We start from the raw sequence: 17,092 nt of genomic DNA on the forward strand, positions 1-17,092 counted from the left end.
CTATAAAAACCATTACCTTTTGGCAATTCATAAGTGTTTATTCTTAGGTTGCCCCCGATGCACCCTGTAGGAGTTCCAGCTCTACAAGTCAGACGTACTCTGTAGAAGTGACAAGGGATAGCGTTTTTCTCTTCAGTTCTCAGGACCAGATTGCTGACCAATAGCAGGGAAGCACGCAGGAAGGAAATACAAAGTTAGGAATTGCACAAAACATACTTTCAAGCTGCATGTCAGCAGGGCTGCGGTGGCCATCTTCAAAACAGTGATGTGAGTAAATATTAGAAACGGAGGGCAAGATAAGAAAGCAATGGCTGCCCAATTTCTACCCATAACCAGCTTACATAAACATAGCACAAAGACCTTTCAATATATGGTATTTTTAAAAATTTACTTCACAGCCAAAATCATTTGTGAGCCAAGCTGGAGCTTGTGACCGCATTTTAGACACGCAGTAGGCGGTGGCTGCGCAACAGATGCTGCATGGAACTCTACCCTAAAGGTTTCTCAGATGAAGGAATACAAACAGAAGTGTTTAACCAGAGAGATGGTGGAGTAAATACACATAACGAGCCCTTTCACATGGGCCGCTAAGTCATTCAGATTCCGAAGGCCATCGGGAACCTGAACGATTATCACTCAGAGTAAATGCATGCCTCAACTGAACTACAACTCATTCACATCTTGTTCAGTTTCGGCATGAAGAAAATGGAACGATGTATTGGGCTATATGAACAGGCAGTTCATCTATGAAGGACTGCCTGTTCACTGTGAATGGAGGTGGGCAGATTGGAGCGATACCCAGCCCTCTCCATCTCCATTCACTGAGCGATGATCGTTCCTGTATTTAAAAAAAAAGGTAGCACAGGAACGATCGTCACTGAGACGACCTGTGGGCATGTACGCCCGACAGGTCGTTCCGTGTAAAAGGGCCCTAAGCCAGCATATACACATTGTTTGTTGTCATTCTTATCATTAGTTATCACTTGCAGGAAACCTCTATTATACTGGGAAAGAAAAATGATTAAAAGTTTAAAAACTGAAATTTCAAGCTGAACCAGAAAGTACTTATTTCTCAATGACAGGTTGTTCTATGCAAATAGGATTTATGCTCTGGGGTTGAGAGAAGGAAGCCTCTATGTAGGGTTTAGGGGGAAACTATACATTCTGCAGGTTTAGTTGTAAGTTTACAGTAACTTAATAAGTATTCAGTGTGACTGAATTTCTAAAAATCCTTATTTTAATATATCAGCTGTACATGAAGCATGTAGATGCATTCTCACAAAACATCCAAAGAACTCCAACATGACAAACACTAAATGGTCAGCAAGTTAAACCCCAATCCCTGCTAAAACAGTCAAAACAATCTAAAGATCTTGCATGTTATTACTACTTACGCTATTATTCATGGGTTAATGTTGTGAGGAGTGTGACCAGTTTTGGGGCAGTTACTGAAGGATAGTTGTAAAATAATGTAACATAACCAAGAGTCATTTGGGACTTGTTAGGGTAAATTTACACATGGTAGGAAGGACTGAAAATACCTCCATCCACCTAAATGGGGCTGTTGGTGCAGAATGAATGGGACGGTTGCTGAAAGTTCTGCAACAAATTGTCAGGTCTGAATATACCCTTACTGTGCATCAACTGAGGCAATCAAGGCACACGTACCCGGGAACATGCTCTAGTAGCCTTGATTGTAATAATTGTAGCTATCAGGACTCATCATGTCTTTCGAAAAATATTGTTCGTTTTCTGGAGGATAAGAGGGTAGTGGAAGCAGCCCCTCACTAGAAGTAGTGCTCCGCGAATTTGACAGACCATATGGTGAGGAGTAATTTCCAGTCATCGATGAGTAACCAAAAGAAGACGAAAGTCCATCTGAGTACGAGGAGAAACCAGACATTGTGGAGGAAGCCTTTGATGGAAGCAGGCGGCTGGATGATAAAAAACTACCAAAGGACCTACGATCGTCTGTAGGTTTCGGTCTGTCCCAGTATGGGGTGGGTGCGATGCCCTCTAAACTGGTGAAAGAAACACAATTGAACGTGAACAAGAAGTCTTAAAAACACATAAAACGATTACAAAACAAAAAGTGTATAATGATATGTTTGATCGTTTTTGTAAAAGTAGCCCTGCATTAACATATTAAAGCTGAACTGTTGAGTGGCATCCGTGCTGGAGGACGCAGCGTGACCGTAAATTGTAGGGTCACCCAATAATACTGCAGTTTTATTATGCTGCTGTCACCCAAGGCCCCAATTGGTCATAAAAGCCTGAATGTGTTTAGCAGTGGGTGTGAAGTAAAGCAAGGATCTCCTCCTGTGTTAAATGCCGTAAATTAAGTAGACATTTATGCAGCCATTTTTTCTGCAAATAATCCACAGCATTCAAACCATGTGAGAGATTTCAAAAATGTCACCGACAAGCTGCGGAAATTGACAGTTGGTACAGAATTCAATTCCGCAGCATGTCAATTTTATCGCTGTTTCCGCTGTGGAATTCACCTCCCCTCAGTAAGGGGGTGAATTCCACACCGAAATTCTCGATAAAGCCTGCACCAAATGGTACAAATTTGGAGGAAGGCTCTCTGGCTGATCTGTAGAGGAATGTCTGCTGCAAATCAGCGCATAGATCTATATTCCACTCAAGTTCGGCACTATGGAGCAATTCCAGCAACCGCATTGGGTCTGATTCACAATTCCAGCAACCTGATTGGTTTTTTGGCTTGTCTGATTCAACCTAATTGGTTGTTAGTGCTGAACTTGAGTGTAATATAAATATATGCCTCCTGCGACCTGTAGTAGTATGCACTTCCGGGAGCACACTGCTGCAGGTTGGGTTGATTTGGTTGGCTGATGGTGTGGAGGTCTCCAGCCAGCCTATCACCACGAGTCTGTGCACATAAATACCAGCCCCTCTTCCCTTTCAGAATTTTGGCGTTTTTCATCATGCATGCTGTCTTGTTATTTTGAGTCGTTCTCCCACACTCTTCCTGAAGATGGTCTGGACACCAGATTCCCATTTGTATGTTCTGCAGACACCTTCTCCCTTACCCTTCTGTCATGTGTGGTCCCAAGCTGTGTCAGATGGATAATATCTGACACCTTGTCCCTTCTCCATCAGATGGGTGATGTCTGATGTTCCGCCCCTTATGTGCGTGGATGCTTAAACTAGATCTAATTCGATGCATGAGGTCGTGGGTAGGATTCCCATGTCTGTCTTGTTCAATGTCTGGAGACATGCAGATACCTGTTTTTTTTTTTTAAATTGTGTTGTATGTTGGAATTCCCTGTGTCTATACGTGTGTATTATGTGGCATGTTGGTGTTCCTGATATATCTATCTTGGTTGAGACAAGAAGTCCCTATGTTCCAGCGTGGGACTGTACTTATTGGGATGATCGCTCCGCTTGTAGGCAGGGTTCCCATTCCTGTGGTTTAGTCGTCTTGCTAGAATAGGGACAACAAGGACCCTTGACGTAGGTTTGTGAGCTTACGTATTCTGGCAAAATACTAACCAATACCTTGTACTTTTTTTTTTTAATATTCCCATCAGTCTTGTTGTGTTAGTACATTTGGGAAGTATTTGACCATCTGGTGTTGGTGTAGGGTCTATGTTATTGTTTTTACTTAGTTGTGTGAACTTTTGGTATAGGTTTGGTGTAACCCCTTTCGTCCCTAGGTGGTAGGATGTTTGGTGTGAATGGTGTCTAAACATGGATAGATGAATATACATACTTTTCCTTCAGGCATAAATATATTGCATTCGTGTAGGTAAGCAGTGTAAGACCTGCACGTGAACGTAACAAACACTTTATTTTCTGACTGTAAATTTTCTATTCTATTGTGTTCACATGATTATAGGGATTGGTGATCATCTTGCCTGAGATGTTCCACCGCTTTGTGCACAGCAGTTCAGGAAGCGGATGTCTGCAAAAGACCCATTTATCTTCTACTGCAGTCTTTTCGAGGCATACTTTGTAAAGTGTAAAGAAGAGAATATAAACTTTGACACTATCTCTATAGAGGTGCTACCGCTCATTGTAATCCTGCCTATCATGATTTAACGAAGGTGTGGCTCTGCCACAGAAATGCGTTGCCCCCTGTCTTCCAATAATAAATTTGTTCACTACATCCCTGGTCCTTGATACAGTGAACCAAAACTTTTCTTCAGCTTTTGTCTACTCCTGCACGGATCTTTCCCTGCTCAGTGGGGGCAGGCAGCTGCTGAGAAGTTTATTTAGCGCTTTTATGGTGTTGTGCCGCAGCACTTCTGGAAGGTACCAATTTTCCTATTCTTTACTAATTTGGTAACCTCTGCACGATGAAGCATTCTTTTATTTAATTAGTTACATTCATTGTTCTTGTAACCACTACAGCCAATCACTGGCTTCAGCAGTCATGTGCCGTTTGTGGTAGGAAAAGGCAAAGATTAGCTGCAGTGGCTTCCAGAATACCTACACTGGACCAGGTGGATATGTAACGGGTGTGAAGTGATATATTTTTTTTTAGTCTCAGAAAACTCCTTTTATAGACCCATGCATGACAGCTTACACAAATCTTATCTGCTGGACTGTGTTTTAGGAATGTTTAGATTACTGCACAGTGTTTTGTGTAAGAAAAACTGAAATATAAATTTAGCTAAGAAAAAAAAATTTCTGCCGCACTAGTGAACCACTGCATTCCAAGGCAGCTTTTTTTGATGAATGGCTGTTGATACAATACATCACAGGTCCGAGCCCACTAGAGACTCCGCTCGTTAACATCTCTTGGCTCTGGCTGGGAACCCTTTCTCTCATGCGCAATAAGGATTGTGGAGAGGGATGAGGGCAACCCCTTTAATCACAAAGCTGTTGGAACTGTTGCAGTGTTTTAAGTACAGCTCTTGGCTTTCCGAATACACTTTATCTGTTGACCATGCCTCTACATGATCACTGCAAAGCTTCATGTAGTCTTGTAGGCTTCTGTATTTATTACAATGAGTTATTTGAAACAGACTAGGCATAATTCCTTAGGCCTCATGTCCACGGGGAAAATCAGATCCGCTACGGATTCTCCATGTAGAATCCGTAGCGGGTCCCTCCTGCCCCGCGGACATGAGCGCTGAAAATAACAATAAATCAGAATAAACTCACCTCCCATCCGCTCCGTTTCTTCTCTTCGCGGCGGCGTCATCTTCTCTCGTCGCGGCCGGATCTTCATTCTTCGGCTCGGCGGATGTGCATGATGACGTCGGTGACGTGCCCCGCGCATGCGCCGGGCCGAAGCAAAATGATCCAGCCGCGACTGAGAGAAGATGGCGCCGCTGGGAAGAGAAGAACCGGAGCGTGAGTAAACTCTGATTTTTGTGTCCCGCGGATCCGGACGGCTTCCATAGGCCTCAATAGAAGCCCGCGGGAGCCGTCCCCGCGGGAGACCCGCATGAAAATGGAGCATGGTCCAGATTTTTTCATGCTCCATTTTTTTTTAAATCACTTTTATTGACGATCCGCGGGTATTTATCTACCCGCGGGTGGTCAATGCATCCCTATGGGGTGCGGATCCGCGCGCGGGAGAAGAGTTAAAATCCGCTGCGGATTTTAATTCTTATTTTCCCCGTGGACATGAGGCCTTAAAGTGTGAAAAGTTCCATAATGTGTGCACAGCATTAGCATTACGTCATACTGCTTTTTTACAGACAGTCTTTCAAGCCACCCTGCGTGGATGGCTTGATAGGCAGTCTGCTAAGGCAGCCCTGGGGCCATTCATTAGGCCCACGGCTTCCATGACACCTGCACGGCTCCCCCGATCTCACCGTGGGGGGGCCGTGCGGGACCCCCGAACAGCGTTCGGGGCATTTAAAGGGTTAATAGCCGCGATCGGCCAAATAATTTCTATGAGGCAGACATAGCCGAGCGCAACGCGGCTCCATTCCTCCACTACTTTAAAGAAAGAGGAGCCTGCATTTTGACCTGTAAAATAATTGGAGACACGAGTCCCCCATTCTCAGAATTAATGATGGTACCAGCTGTCAGAGCCCCATGATCTATCAGTTTTCACCCATCCAGTGGATAGGTGAAGACTTTGAAAAAAAAACAAAAAAACCTACGTTCAGAATACAACATTAACATAGTGTCTGGGATTACATGAAGAGACAGAAGGATTTGCGCAAGCTACATCCACAGAAGATCTGTGGTTAGTTCTCCATGATATTTGGAACAACTTCCCTGCTGAGTTTCTTTAAAAACAGTGAGCAAGCTTAGAAGAATTTATGCTGCTTAAGGCCACCTGCACACGGGAGGGTCGGACCGTGCATGCAGGATTCCCGTAGCGGAGGTTGACCAGGTGTCCACAGCATACCTCTCCGTCATCTTCTCCTCTACAGCGGATGTGCCGCCAATGCGCATGCACAGTACAGAGGACGCCGCACCGTCGCTATGGCGATTACATAGCTCCTGTGACCATTCTACAATGATGATTAAAGGCAAAGGGTGGTCACACCAAATAAGCCCAGCCCGAAAATAAGCCCTGGCTGCATTAAAAGAAAAAGAAAAGAAAAATGAATCAGCACATCACCTAAGAGGCGCCGCCCAGCTCAGCTGCACACTTCCACTGCAGATCTGGCACACTTGCTTGTAGTTTTCAACCACTGCTTCCTGACTAGGGGTTCAAAAACACCGCCTCCAGGAAGAGCTGGCTGTGATTGGTTCTTGAGCGCCGTGACTCAGCCAATCACTGCAGCGCTCGATGAACCAACCACAGGCATCGCAGTGAATGGCAGTGATTAGTTCTTGAGTGTCACGGCTCAGCCAATCAGAGCCAGCACTTTGACTAGGAAGTGTTGGCTGAAAACTACAAACAAGTGTGGCGGCGCTGCGGAAATGAAGTGTGTGGGAACAGACAGCGCCTGATAGGTGAGGTTTTTCTTTTTAAAAGGCAGACGGGGCTTATTTTAGGGCTCAAACAGTAGGACTTCCTACTGTAAAAGTTGCATCACACAGCATGAAAACTGCGTTTTCGTGCGGTGCAACACAGGAAAGCTCTATAGGAAAACCATGGACTAAAAAACAAATTGCGGCAATATTCAGCAAATTTTTTTTACGCTCGCAATGTAGCAGTCTACAAAACATCGCCAATGTGAAGGAACCCATTGGAAAGCATGTGATTCACGCACGCGATTTGTAGTACTGTGGCATCGCGAGAAAAATTGCACGATTTTGTCACCCGTGTGAAAGCGGACTAAGATCTGGGAATTCAGAGACCAAGTCGCATCTTGAACTCTGCAAAATTTGTTCAGGAATGGAATAGGACAGTGTGTCAGCACGCATTACCCTGCTACCACCACTGCCATTAGGGAGTACTGTTGCCATGAAGTGGTGTGGTCTGCAACTATGTTTAGGCAGGTGGTACATGTCAAAGCAGTATCCACATGAATGCCAGGACCCAAAGTTTCCCAGCAGAATGTTGTCCAATGCATCATATTGCCTCTGCAATCTCCTCTTCATCACATAGTACATCCTGGTGCCATCTCTTCCCCAGGTAAATGACACATATGTATGTATCCAATGGCCATAAAAGAAAATGTGATTAAAGCTAAGTCACCTTCTCCCATTCCTCCAGGTTTCAGTCCTGACGCTCACCTGCCCAGTGTAGGTGTTTTCGGAGGTGAACAGCATGGGCCATTTGACTAATCTTCAGCTACACAACCCTACCCACAGCAAGCTGCAATGCAGCATTTTCTTCGACACCTTTCTACCATAGCCAGCATTATCTTCTGCAATTTGTGCTGGTGTAATCACTCCAAGTGGCTCATCCTTAGCTCACCACTTGCGCCAGTTAGTTTTGGGTCCCCATGACTCTTATTCTCCAGCTGTCCTTGCATTGAGCACTTTTGGTACTGCATACTAGGAACATCCCACAAGAGCAGTCATCTTGGGGATTCTCTGACCCAGTCATCTAGCAATCAAAATTTCGTCCATGTCAAAGATCCTTCGATCGTTACATATCAAATTCAAGATCTGACTGATCATTTGCTACCTAATGTAACCCACCCCTTTAAAGACGTCCTTCTCACAGGATCATGCTTCTTCACCTCACCTGTCAGTGGTTTTAACATTTTGACTAATCGCTCTATGGTGCGTTATCCTGTTTTGGTAGACAGTAGCCAGGTAGACTGTTGCCATAAATGTACACACAGTTGGCCACAGCCCTCAGTCTGCACCATTTACAAAAAAATAATTTCAATTTGTGCTTGTACAAATACAGATTTTCACCATGGAAAGGGAAATATTGTCAGTTTCTCAGCAGTTTTGACAATGGAAGTGCGACAAGGGGTCCCTTTCTCAAGTGCTCTCTAGTTTCTGCTCCACAATTCTTTTCGTCTGCTTGAGTGATGGCTATATTAGTATCCTGATTGGACGCTACAGCTATCACTCAGAGAAAAGGGGAGGAACTAAGGAGCAGCTCAATGCAGAGACCACAAACCACTTCAGAGAGGATAGCCTGCAGGACTCTTTGGGAAGCAGGACATGCAGAGTGCAAAGTTCTTATGTCCAATTAATGTTGCCACTAACGGCATCATCACAGGTACGTTTAAACATATTAGCAGTCCTCTCCTAACAAAGCCTGTCAATCTGCACGATTCTTTTCCTCCCACATCTGCCATATTTTAAAAAATTGGCATATACTGAAAATATTTAAGCAATTTTTGGTGAACAAAACATTGATCTTAATAAAAAATAAATAAATAAAAATGTTTGCATCCAAAGCTACAACTAAAGCCTCTAGCGCAGGTTCAGTGCAAAACTCCCCTAAAAATATTGCAGAATTTAGCATTGTTTTGTCAGCCAAAATGCTGGGCGGCATGACAGAAACCCGTTAACCATAGGATTTGGAATTTCCATCATTTTTATTGTTCTGTTCCTATGATAGAGCAGAAACATTGAACACATCTAAGGAGAGCGTACATATAAGTTTTTGTCAGGATGAGTTTTTTGTTCTCGAGTGGGACAGTCTTATTTTTCGGTCTTGTTCAACAACAGGATGCCGACAAATCTGTTTTTTGTACAATGCAAGTCTGTGCCAACAAGATGCTATAGCATAGGTAGTGTTTGACATAGTTTTTTTCCCCTTTCTTCAAATACAGGACATAAAACTGGATTTTGGTTTTAAACAGAATTCCAAAAATGTGCTGTGTGCCCAACTGAACTGCCCAGTATGAGCCGTAGGACCCTAGAGTAGCAGTGTATCTACAGTACACTCCAAACGCACATGTCAATGTTTCAGAGTGCCTTCTCTCATGCCTCCCTATAGGGCACTTTAGTTCAGCATTTCTAGGAATCAAAAATTGTATCTTCACCCAAATTAGCCTATCATGTGCCCACCCACACCCACACCGAGCATCAGATTTTTTTTTATTGATGCTCAGAAGAAAAGGAATCTGACAAAATGCGTATGTAACATAAATGCACATTTTTTTTTTGCTGTCAGCTTAGTGTATATGTGATGGGGAGGTAATTTCATACTGAAATAATACTTACTTGTTCTTGTGTTTGGATCCACTGATGTGAGCCTGATACTGCTCTATAGAATTCAGAACAATATTGCATGTATCACAGTTGTACCAGTTTCCGGCTGAAAGACACAGGGAATGGCAAGTATTTAATGACCCACTACCTAAGACTTAAAAAAAAAAACAAGAAAACAATACACAAGAAAAGAATGATTCACAGCGGCAAGTCTGCTTGTAACACTGTATCAGCATTCCAGGCTTTGGAACCTTGGGAAGGTACAATTCTAAGTTTTCCCATTGATGTGAATCTTTTATGAATGCTTAATCAAAAGAAATGTAGCAGACTCAGTACAAAATGCTTAAAATCCCCCCCAAAATTAAACTTTTAGAAGTGCTAATTCGCTGAGAACTTCCCGTAAAAATTATAGCTAGTGGGCAGCGTTTTTCAAACCATAGACAGCGTAGTTTTTTTTTTCTCTCTTCTCCCAATAGAAAGAGTTCTAAAAAAACGAAGCATCACCAAAATAACCCCCAAAATGTTTAGGCTACTCATTGAAAGCTCCTAAGAACCCCCCCCCAAAGACTAGAATTATGTTACCGTTAATTCCTTTTCCATGAGTCCATCATGACAGCACACATGGAGGTTGCCCCGCCTAAGCTCCTTGGGACAGGAAGAAGGAGGGTTTCCTAAGGCTACCTCCCACCATCCATTCCCAGTGACTTCAAATCACCACAACGGATACGTGGCCCAATTCTTTCATTACTAAACAATATCAGTAACATGTTACGTGTACATGTACAACACACATAATTCAAGGGTGGGAAAGTATGTGCTGTCATGATGGACTCATGGACAAGGAATTAACGGTAACATAATTCTAGTCTTTCCATAGCGTCTATCCTGACAGCACACATGGAGGTATACCAAATGGGGGGGGGGGGGGGGGGGGGGGAGCTACTGCCTGGAGGACCTTTTGTCTGAAGGACAGATCCCTACCCACATGAAGGTCTAACCTATAATGCTGGAAAAACATATGGATATTCGACCAAGTTGCCGCTCTGCAAATTTGTTCTGCCAACGCACTCCCGCGTTCAGCCCAAGAGGAAGCAAGAGCCCTAGTGGAATGGGCTCTTATTCCTCCTGGCACCACTAAATCTTTGATTCTATAGCACTCTTGGATTGCCATTTTAATCCATCCTGCCATTGTATCTGTTGCGTCCGAAGGAAAAACTTTTTTGATCGTCGAAAATTCTGAGAGGCCTGTTAGTAAGCCAAGACTGCCCGACGCACATCCAGATTGTGCAGTCACTGTTCTTTTAGGTTTTTAAAATTTTGGCAGAACGAGGGCAAAATGATCTCTGGTTCTCTATAAAAAAGAGGGGCTACTACTTTCAGAGAAAATTCCGGGCTTCTTTTAAATACTACCCGATCTACTAGTATTTTTAGAAAAGGCTCTTTACAGGATAGAGCCTGAATTTCTCTCACTCTTCTAGCTGATGGTATAGCTATTAAGAATGCAACTTTGATGTATACGTTTTTTTTAGAGAGGAGTCCTGAATCGGCTGAAAAGGCGAATCACATAGACCCTCTGGAACGATATTAAGGTCCCATGTGGCCACAGGTCTCCTTATGAAGGGTTTAAGCCTATCTGCCCCTTTTAAGAATCTCTTGATCCACCTATTCTCAATGAGGCGAACGGCAAACAAATAGCCAAGAGCTGCTGTGTGAACCCGCAAGGTCCTAGGGCTAAGGCCTTTGTCTAGTCCTGTTTGGAGAAAATCTAGGATTTTCACATAATTGGGATTGTTTACATCAGGACAATCCGGTTTATACCAAGCAGAAAATCTTTCCCACACTGTGCCACAGATAATTGAAGTAATTCTTTTAGGACTTTTTAGTAGGGTATCGATTACCTTATGAGACAGACCATGATTTTTCAATTTCTGCCTTTCAGTAACCAGGCTGTTAGTTTTAGCCAGCGGACCTTCTGAAAGAGCACCGTACTCTGAGAGGCAGTGCTATGGGGGATTGCATTGCCAATTAGTTCAGTATTGGAAACAATGGCCTCTTCGGCCAGGCTGTTGCAATAAAAATCACCGTGGACCGACTTTTCCGTATTTTTTGGAGACACCGGGATATCAAAGGAAGAGGAGGAAAGGCGTACGCCAGGGTGATATCCCATTTCTGGGACAGCGCGTCCAGCGCCACGGGATCTGCAGGGTTCAGGCAGAAGTCTCGGCATTTGGAATTCCTCCTCACCGCAAACAAATCTACCTGCGGTTGGCCCCACTGGGTCGTAAGGTGCTGGTATACTTCCATGTTCAACTCTCAATTTCCTGGATCTAGTTTTTCTTTGCTTAAAAAGTCCACTACGCAGTTTAAGGACTCTTTCAAATGGACTGCGGATAGCAGCTCTATGTTGTTTTCTGCCCATGACCGAATCCTTTGCGCCATATGTTGCAAGGAGGATGGCGCGTGCCTCCCTGGTGGCGAATAAGAGACAGCCATTACATTATTGGATAAAATTTTTACGCGTTTCCATGTAACATGTCCTCAGCTCGGATTAAAGCTTCCCAGATTGCCCTGAGCTTTTTATAATTAGACGGCCGGGTACTGGTGTAGCTTGACCAGGAGCCTTGTAGTGCTCTACCTGCTACCTCGGCTCCCCAACCGGATCCACTGGTATCCGTACTGAAGGAAATAGAAGGAGAAAAAGAACACTTTACTCCTTTCCTGAGCGTGGAAGGAGATAGCCGCCAATTTAAGGATATTTTTATCCTGAGAGGATTGACTTCGATCCCAAGTTAACAGGATTTTTTGCTGCAGGGATCTAAAATGAAATTGTGCCCACGGCACAGTAGGAGGGCATGCTGTCATCTGACCCAACACCTGCATTACTCCTGTAATGGATACATAATTTTTCCTTTTAAATCTGCTGATTAAAACAACGATTTCTGAGATCTTCGCTTCTGGAAGAAAAGATTACCCTCTTACCGAATCTAAGATCTCTTTTCCTAGATGGCCTCGGTTGAGAATCAGGGAACTGTTCTGCCCGCAATACCTGCACTTCTTCACGGACTATGGCACGAATTCCCTGCAACAAATTCTGCTGCTCGTCTTTAATTTTTGCAGTGCATTCAGGATAAATTGGCCTTTTGACACTGTCTTCTTATCGCTTTTGACTTTTAATGCTTCCTCCTGCAAACAGGAGAAGCCATTAGCCCAATATCTAACATAAGATTTGTGCAGTCTTTTTGTCCAAGTCGACTACTCACGCTTGGCACAACCCCCTTGTCCCCTTCTGCACTATCCATGGTGTCTGAGGTGAAGACAGAGCCCAGCAGCTCAGACGGCGTTTGAATTTTAGTCTGCCACCATTTTCAAGGGGGAAGCATCTGACGTCATTACGTTCGACATCATGCAAGGCGTGGCGCCATGTCATCACTGGGAGTCGGCCGCCATTAGACGACGTGACCTAGGTGCAAGATGCGGCTGCACCTGTCACGGGTCCCGCGGTCTCCAGACCGCTCTCTTCTGCTGTGGTGAAGTGGAAGCCGGATCCCAGATGCTGCAGACCCGCCCGCCGCATGTCAATCCCGAAAAGTTCCAGCCGGCGTTTGGCAAGATACAGCTATAGCGTCCACCCGGCACGGAGAACTCCCCTCTGTGTCCCTTGTGACATGAAGAAACACTGGAGATGGACGGTGGGAGGTAGCCTTAAGAACTCTCCTTCCTGTCCCAAGGAGCACAAGCGGGGCAACCTCCATTTGTGCTGTCAGGATGGACGCTATGGAAATTTTGTTTTGTTCAGAATACAGGCACATATCCCTTCCAAGTCTTACCTCCTCCTGCGATATCTGTGACGATATACATCAAGGCTAAACTACAATATTTCTTGAAGGGGTTGTCTGGGACTTTTTTTTATTCATGACCTATATTCAGGATTGATCATTAATAGTTGATCAATGGGAGTCTGCTGTCAGGAGATCATGCGGTCCATATTATGGAAGCTGTTTTGGTACTGTCGGCACAGCACCCACTGATTCCAATTGAAGCTGTGCTTGTAGTTCCAAACCAGGCCACTAAAATGCTGACAGTGCCATCTTCTTTCCCATGTCTCTTGACAGATCCTTCGTACCAGTTTACATCTGTTTGTATCAGTTTCCTTTAACGTTTAACAAAAGGTCAAAAATACAAATGGTACAGCATGATGCCCATCCTGTAGCTATAGACTTGCACTGTACAGAATGATGGCTCCATTAGGATCCAGTTTTTAAGCCGAACAGAAAAATACAGCCTGCATTTGTCTATCCTGTTAATAAAAATGGATACTGATGGAAACTTGACATACTTTTAAACACGCCAGAAGCCCCATTAAGGCCTAGTGCCCACGGCCGTGACGGGCTCCGCAAGTGGAATTCCGCAGCGGAGTCCGTCACGGCGCCCCCCCAAGAGACCCCATACTCACCTCTGGATCCGCTGCCCGATGTCCTGCAGCCCGTGCCGGCACGCATGTGCAGTACAGCGCATGACGCGCCGGCAGCCTCACATGATGCGAGGAAGAGTTTTCACTCTATCTACCACTGTGAAACGGAAAAAAGCATGACGGACAGATTCCATTGACTGCAATGGAAGCCGTCCATGCGTACGCCCGCGGCAAATAGAACATGCCGCGGGTGATTTCACAGGGTGGAATTCCGCGCTGTGAGCATTGGGCAATTAGGTTCGATAGAACCTGATAGCTTTTCCAACCCGTAGAATGTATGAGCGAAGACCATAGGGCAGTGCATGTTTGTGGTGTGAAAGGTCCGCAAAACAAATCCACATGCTTTAATTCAGCTGCAGACGCCCATGTTTCTCTATGGCTTGAATTGTGGATTTTTCGTACAGGTGTCCTGCAAGTCAAGTCCGCCCGTGGACATTGGGTCTAACTCAGAATTTACAGGACCTTTTATATAGCTTAAATGTAAATTGTTAAAATCCTACAATACGGTTTACTTCAAAAAGCAGCAAGTATGGATAACAATGTACACAAGATAAAATGTTATAGTTTCAATGCTGCGAGTTCCATTTGAGAGGTCAATTAATGGCTACAACTACACACAAGCCAACTAAATTCACCAAGGGTAGCCGTGTAACCTGCATGTAACCCCTCACTCTCCACCTCGCCATACCGTGCACATCTCCAGCCCCTTTACCTTCTGTATCACCCCATTACTTGTAGTATGTAAGCTCGTTGGAGCAGGACCCGCACCCCTATTGTTTCCATCAATTACTATGTAACCATGGTTCTGTAATGTTTGTACTTTTGTCTTTCTGTATCCCCTGTCTATGTAAGCGCTGCGGAATATGTTGGCGCTATACAAATAAAGTTTATTATTATTATTATGTTTGCGGTACTCACAAAACAGCCCCCCCCCCCCCACGAACATTGACGACCTTTAAATACAGCGGATACTGGTTTCATGTCATATGTCCCTAGAATATACAGTAGCCCCTGGAAAATTAAGTACTGATGCCATTTGAGTGGGGATCTCAGTTTTGTTCACCATGTCTTACACATAGTACTGGATGCCATATGTAAAAGGCATAAACTAGAAGTCACTGTGCCCAACTCACATCAGAAAAGACGTAAAGCTTCAATAGTTAAACAGCTGCGTTGGGCAGGGGTCATATCTTATGAACAAGCGTATGTATATAAAGATCTTCTGCAAAACTAGGTAGGCAAAAAACACCAGTATTCTCACATACCTGGGCACCTGCAAGTGATATACAGGGCAGAGGGAGTTAAATACTGCAGTTAAAGTGACCCTCTGGTCCTGGAGAAACAAAGATGGCCACATTAGTTTCTCTAACTACCTAATGTATATAGTGTACCAGTACATGACGCTACACCTGCTTTGATTAACCAGTACTATCTACATTAGCAGCATGTAGCATCAGACTACCAATGTAAACTATGCCCAGTGGGCGCCAGGAAGTCAGAAGTGGTTCGGTCATCTGTGATTGTCCAGGCCTGAAGGGTCGTTTTAATGGCTGTCGTGCATGAAATAGGCCGAGTCAGCCCTAAGAGTATAAATATTAGTGCGCATTACATCAATAAGGGAAGATAAGTGGCACCAATGGTGTTGCTTATTTCTGAAGGTGTCTGAGGTCTCATACACATTTTACAGCAGATTGCGCTAATAATGTGTATGTTCAACTTTGAAGTGTTTTTTCTGGGACTAATATTGATAGCTTACTGTTAAAAGAGGCCACAAATATCAGATCAGTGGGGGTCTCAGCGCCCCTACCAATCAGCTGATTGACGGGCCATGGAACTATCCTTCCTTGTTTACCAGACGCAGCACCAGGAACGGCCACAACACAATGTATAGAGCTATACCAAATGACGGGAACTTACTGGAACTCAGACCTCCGCTTATTAGATGTTGATGGTCTAAAAGGTCCTCAGAACTTGTGCAAAAAAAAATAAATCATTTGATTGAGAACATTTGAACGATAATTGTTCAGTGTAAACCCGAATAATTAAACGACAAACGATAATTAGTTCGTTGTTCATTTTATACAGACATGAAAATCATTGTTCACAAGTTGTTAAATGTAAAAAACTGCGATGGCCGAGTCGTTCGCATTCACTGGTACAACCAACCATTGAGTGAAAGAACGAACGCAAAAAACGAAAATGATTACCTGCATTTGTAAACAGACAGCATGTTAAAACTACCATGATCGCTCACTCAATTCAAACAATTTCTCGGCCCGCGTAAAAGGGCCCTTGGGGTAGGCCATCAATATCAAACTCCTCGAGGGTCCCAAAAAAACCCTAAGAGACGTATGGTTAAAAATAAAAGCCCATGTTCTGTAGTCCAAAAAACTATGAATTTGTGTGTTTGAATGTCCTATTCAAGGAATGAAGGTTTCAAAAGCCCATTCACACATACCAGCGGGCCGTGTATAAAACAATTACTGCATGCCCTATTGTTCATTTCCACAGATGAGAATAGCACATGCAATGTGCGGGATATGTGATCACCACAAAGCACACGGACAGCCTGTGAGCGCTGCAACGAGTGTTTTGCACCAGTTTTTCACAAGCGCAAGGACATAGCTGTGTGAACGCAGCCTAATAAATGGTGCCAATCTTTATAAACGAAATTCAAGGAACAGAGTATCAATTTAAGACCTAACACACCAAGTTTCAAAAGGGTTGTCTGACAAAAATATTGTTTACAGTTGGGGCTAATTCACATGAGCTATCTGCGGAGTAGGCTACAAATGCAATTTTTGCGTACATAACAAGCAGTGAACAGAACACATTGATTTCAGTGGGTTCCATCACTTATGGCCGCCTGCAGACGGCCGGGTCGGATCCCCTGCGAGAAATCTCGCAGCTGGACCTGAGCAGAGCCCCTGCAGGGACCAGTGCGGCGCTCACCTCTCCCGCGGCTCCAGCTGTGATGTGCCGGCTGCTGGCCAGCCGTCGCATGCGCACAGGCGGGGGCGCCGGGAGTGACATTTCTGTGTGGGCCTCTGCGAGACCCCCACGGAAATAGAGTATGCTGCAATTTGTTTTCCGCGTGTATTTTCACGCGGACAAAAC

General features: G+C 44.3%; 1 protein-coding gene across 2 annotated transcripts in view; it reads right to left on the reverse strand.

Moving 5' to 3' along the window:
* Positions 1–312: 312 nt before the first annotated feature.
* ZNF346 (zinc finger protein 346) overlaps positions 313–17,092 on the reverse strand; it is a 40,965-nt gene continuing 24,185 nt past the window's right edge. The window contains exons 6-7 of one of the 2 annotated variants that reach the window (XM_066591328.1): positions 9,517–9,610; positions 313–2,021 (exon numbers count right to left, since the gene is read on the reverse strand). In XM_066591328.1, coding sequence (XP_066447425.1) covers positions 1,682–2,021; positions 9,517–9,610 — 434 coding nt within the window. In that variant the 3' untranslated portion in view covers positions 313–1,681. The remainder of the gene's footprint in view (positions 2,022–9,516; positions 9,611–17,092) is intronic. The other variant, XM_066591327.1, reaches the window with a different exon arrangement.

The sequence above is a fragment of the Eleutherodactylus coqui genome, chromosome 2 (genome assembly GCF_035609145.1).
Source record: "Eleutherodactylus coqui strain aEleCoq1 chromosome 2, aEleCoq1.hap1, whole genome shotgun sequence".
Classification (NCBI taxonomy): Eukaryota; Metazoa; Chordata; class Amphibia; order Anura; family Eleutherodactylidae; genus Eleutherodactylus; species Eleutherodactylus coqui.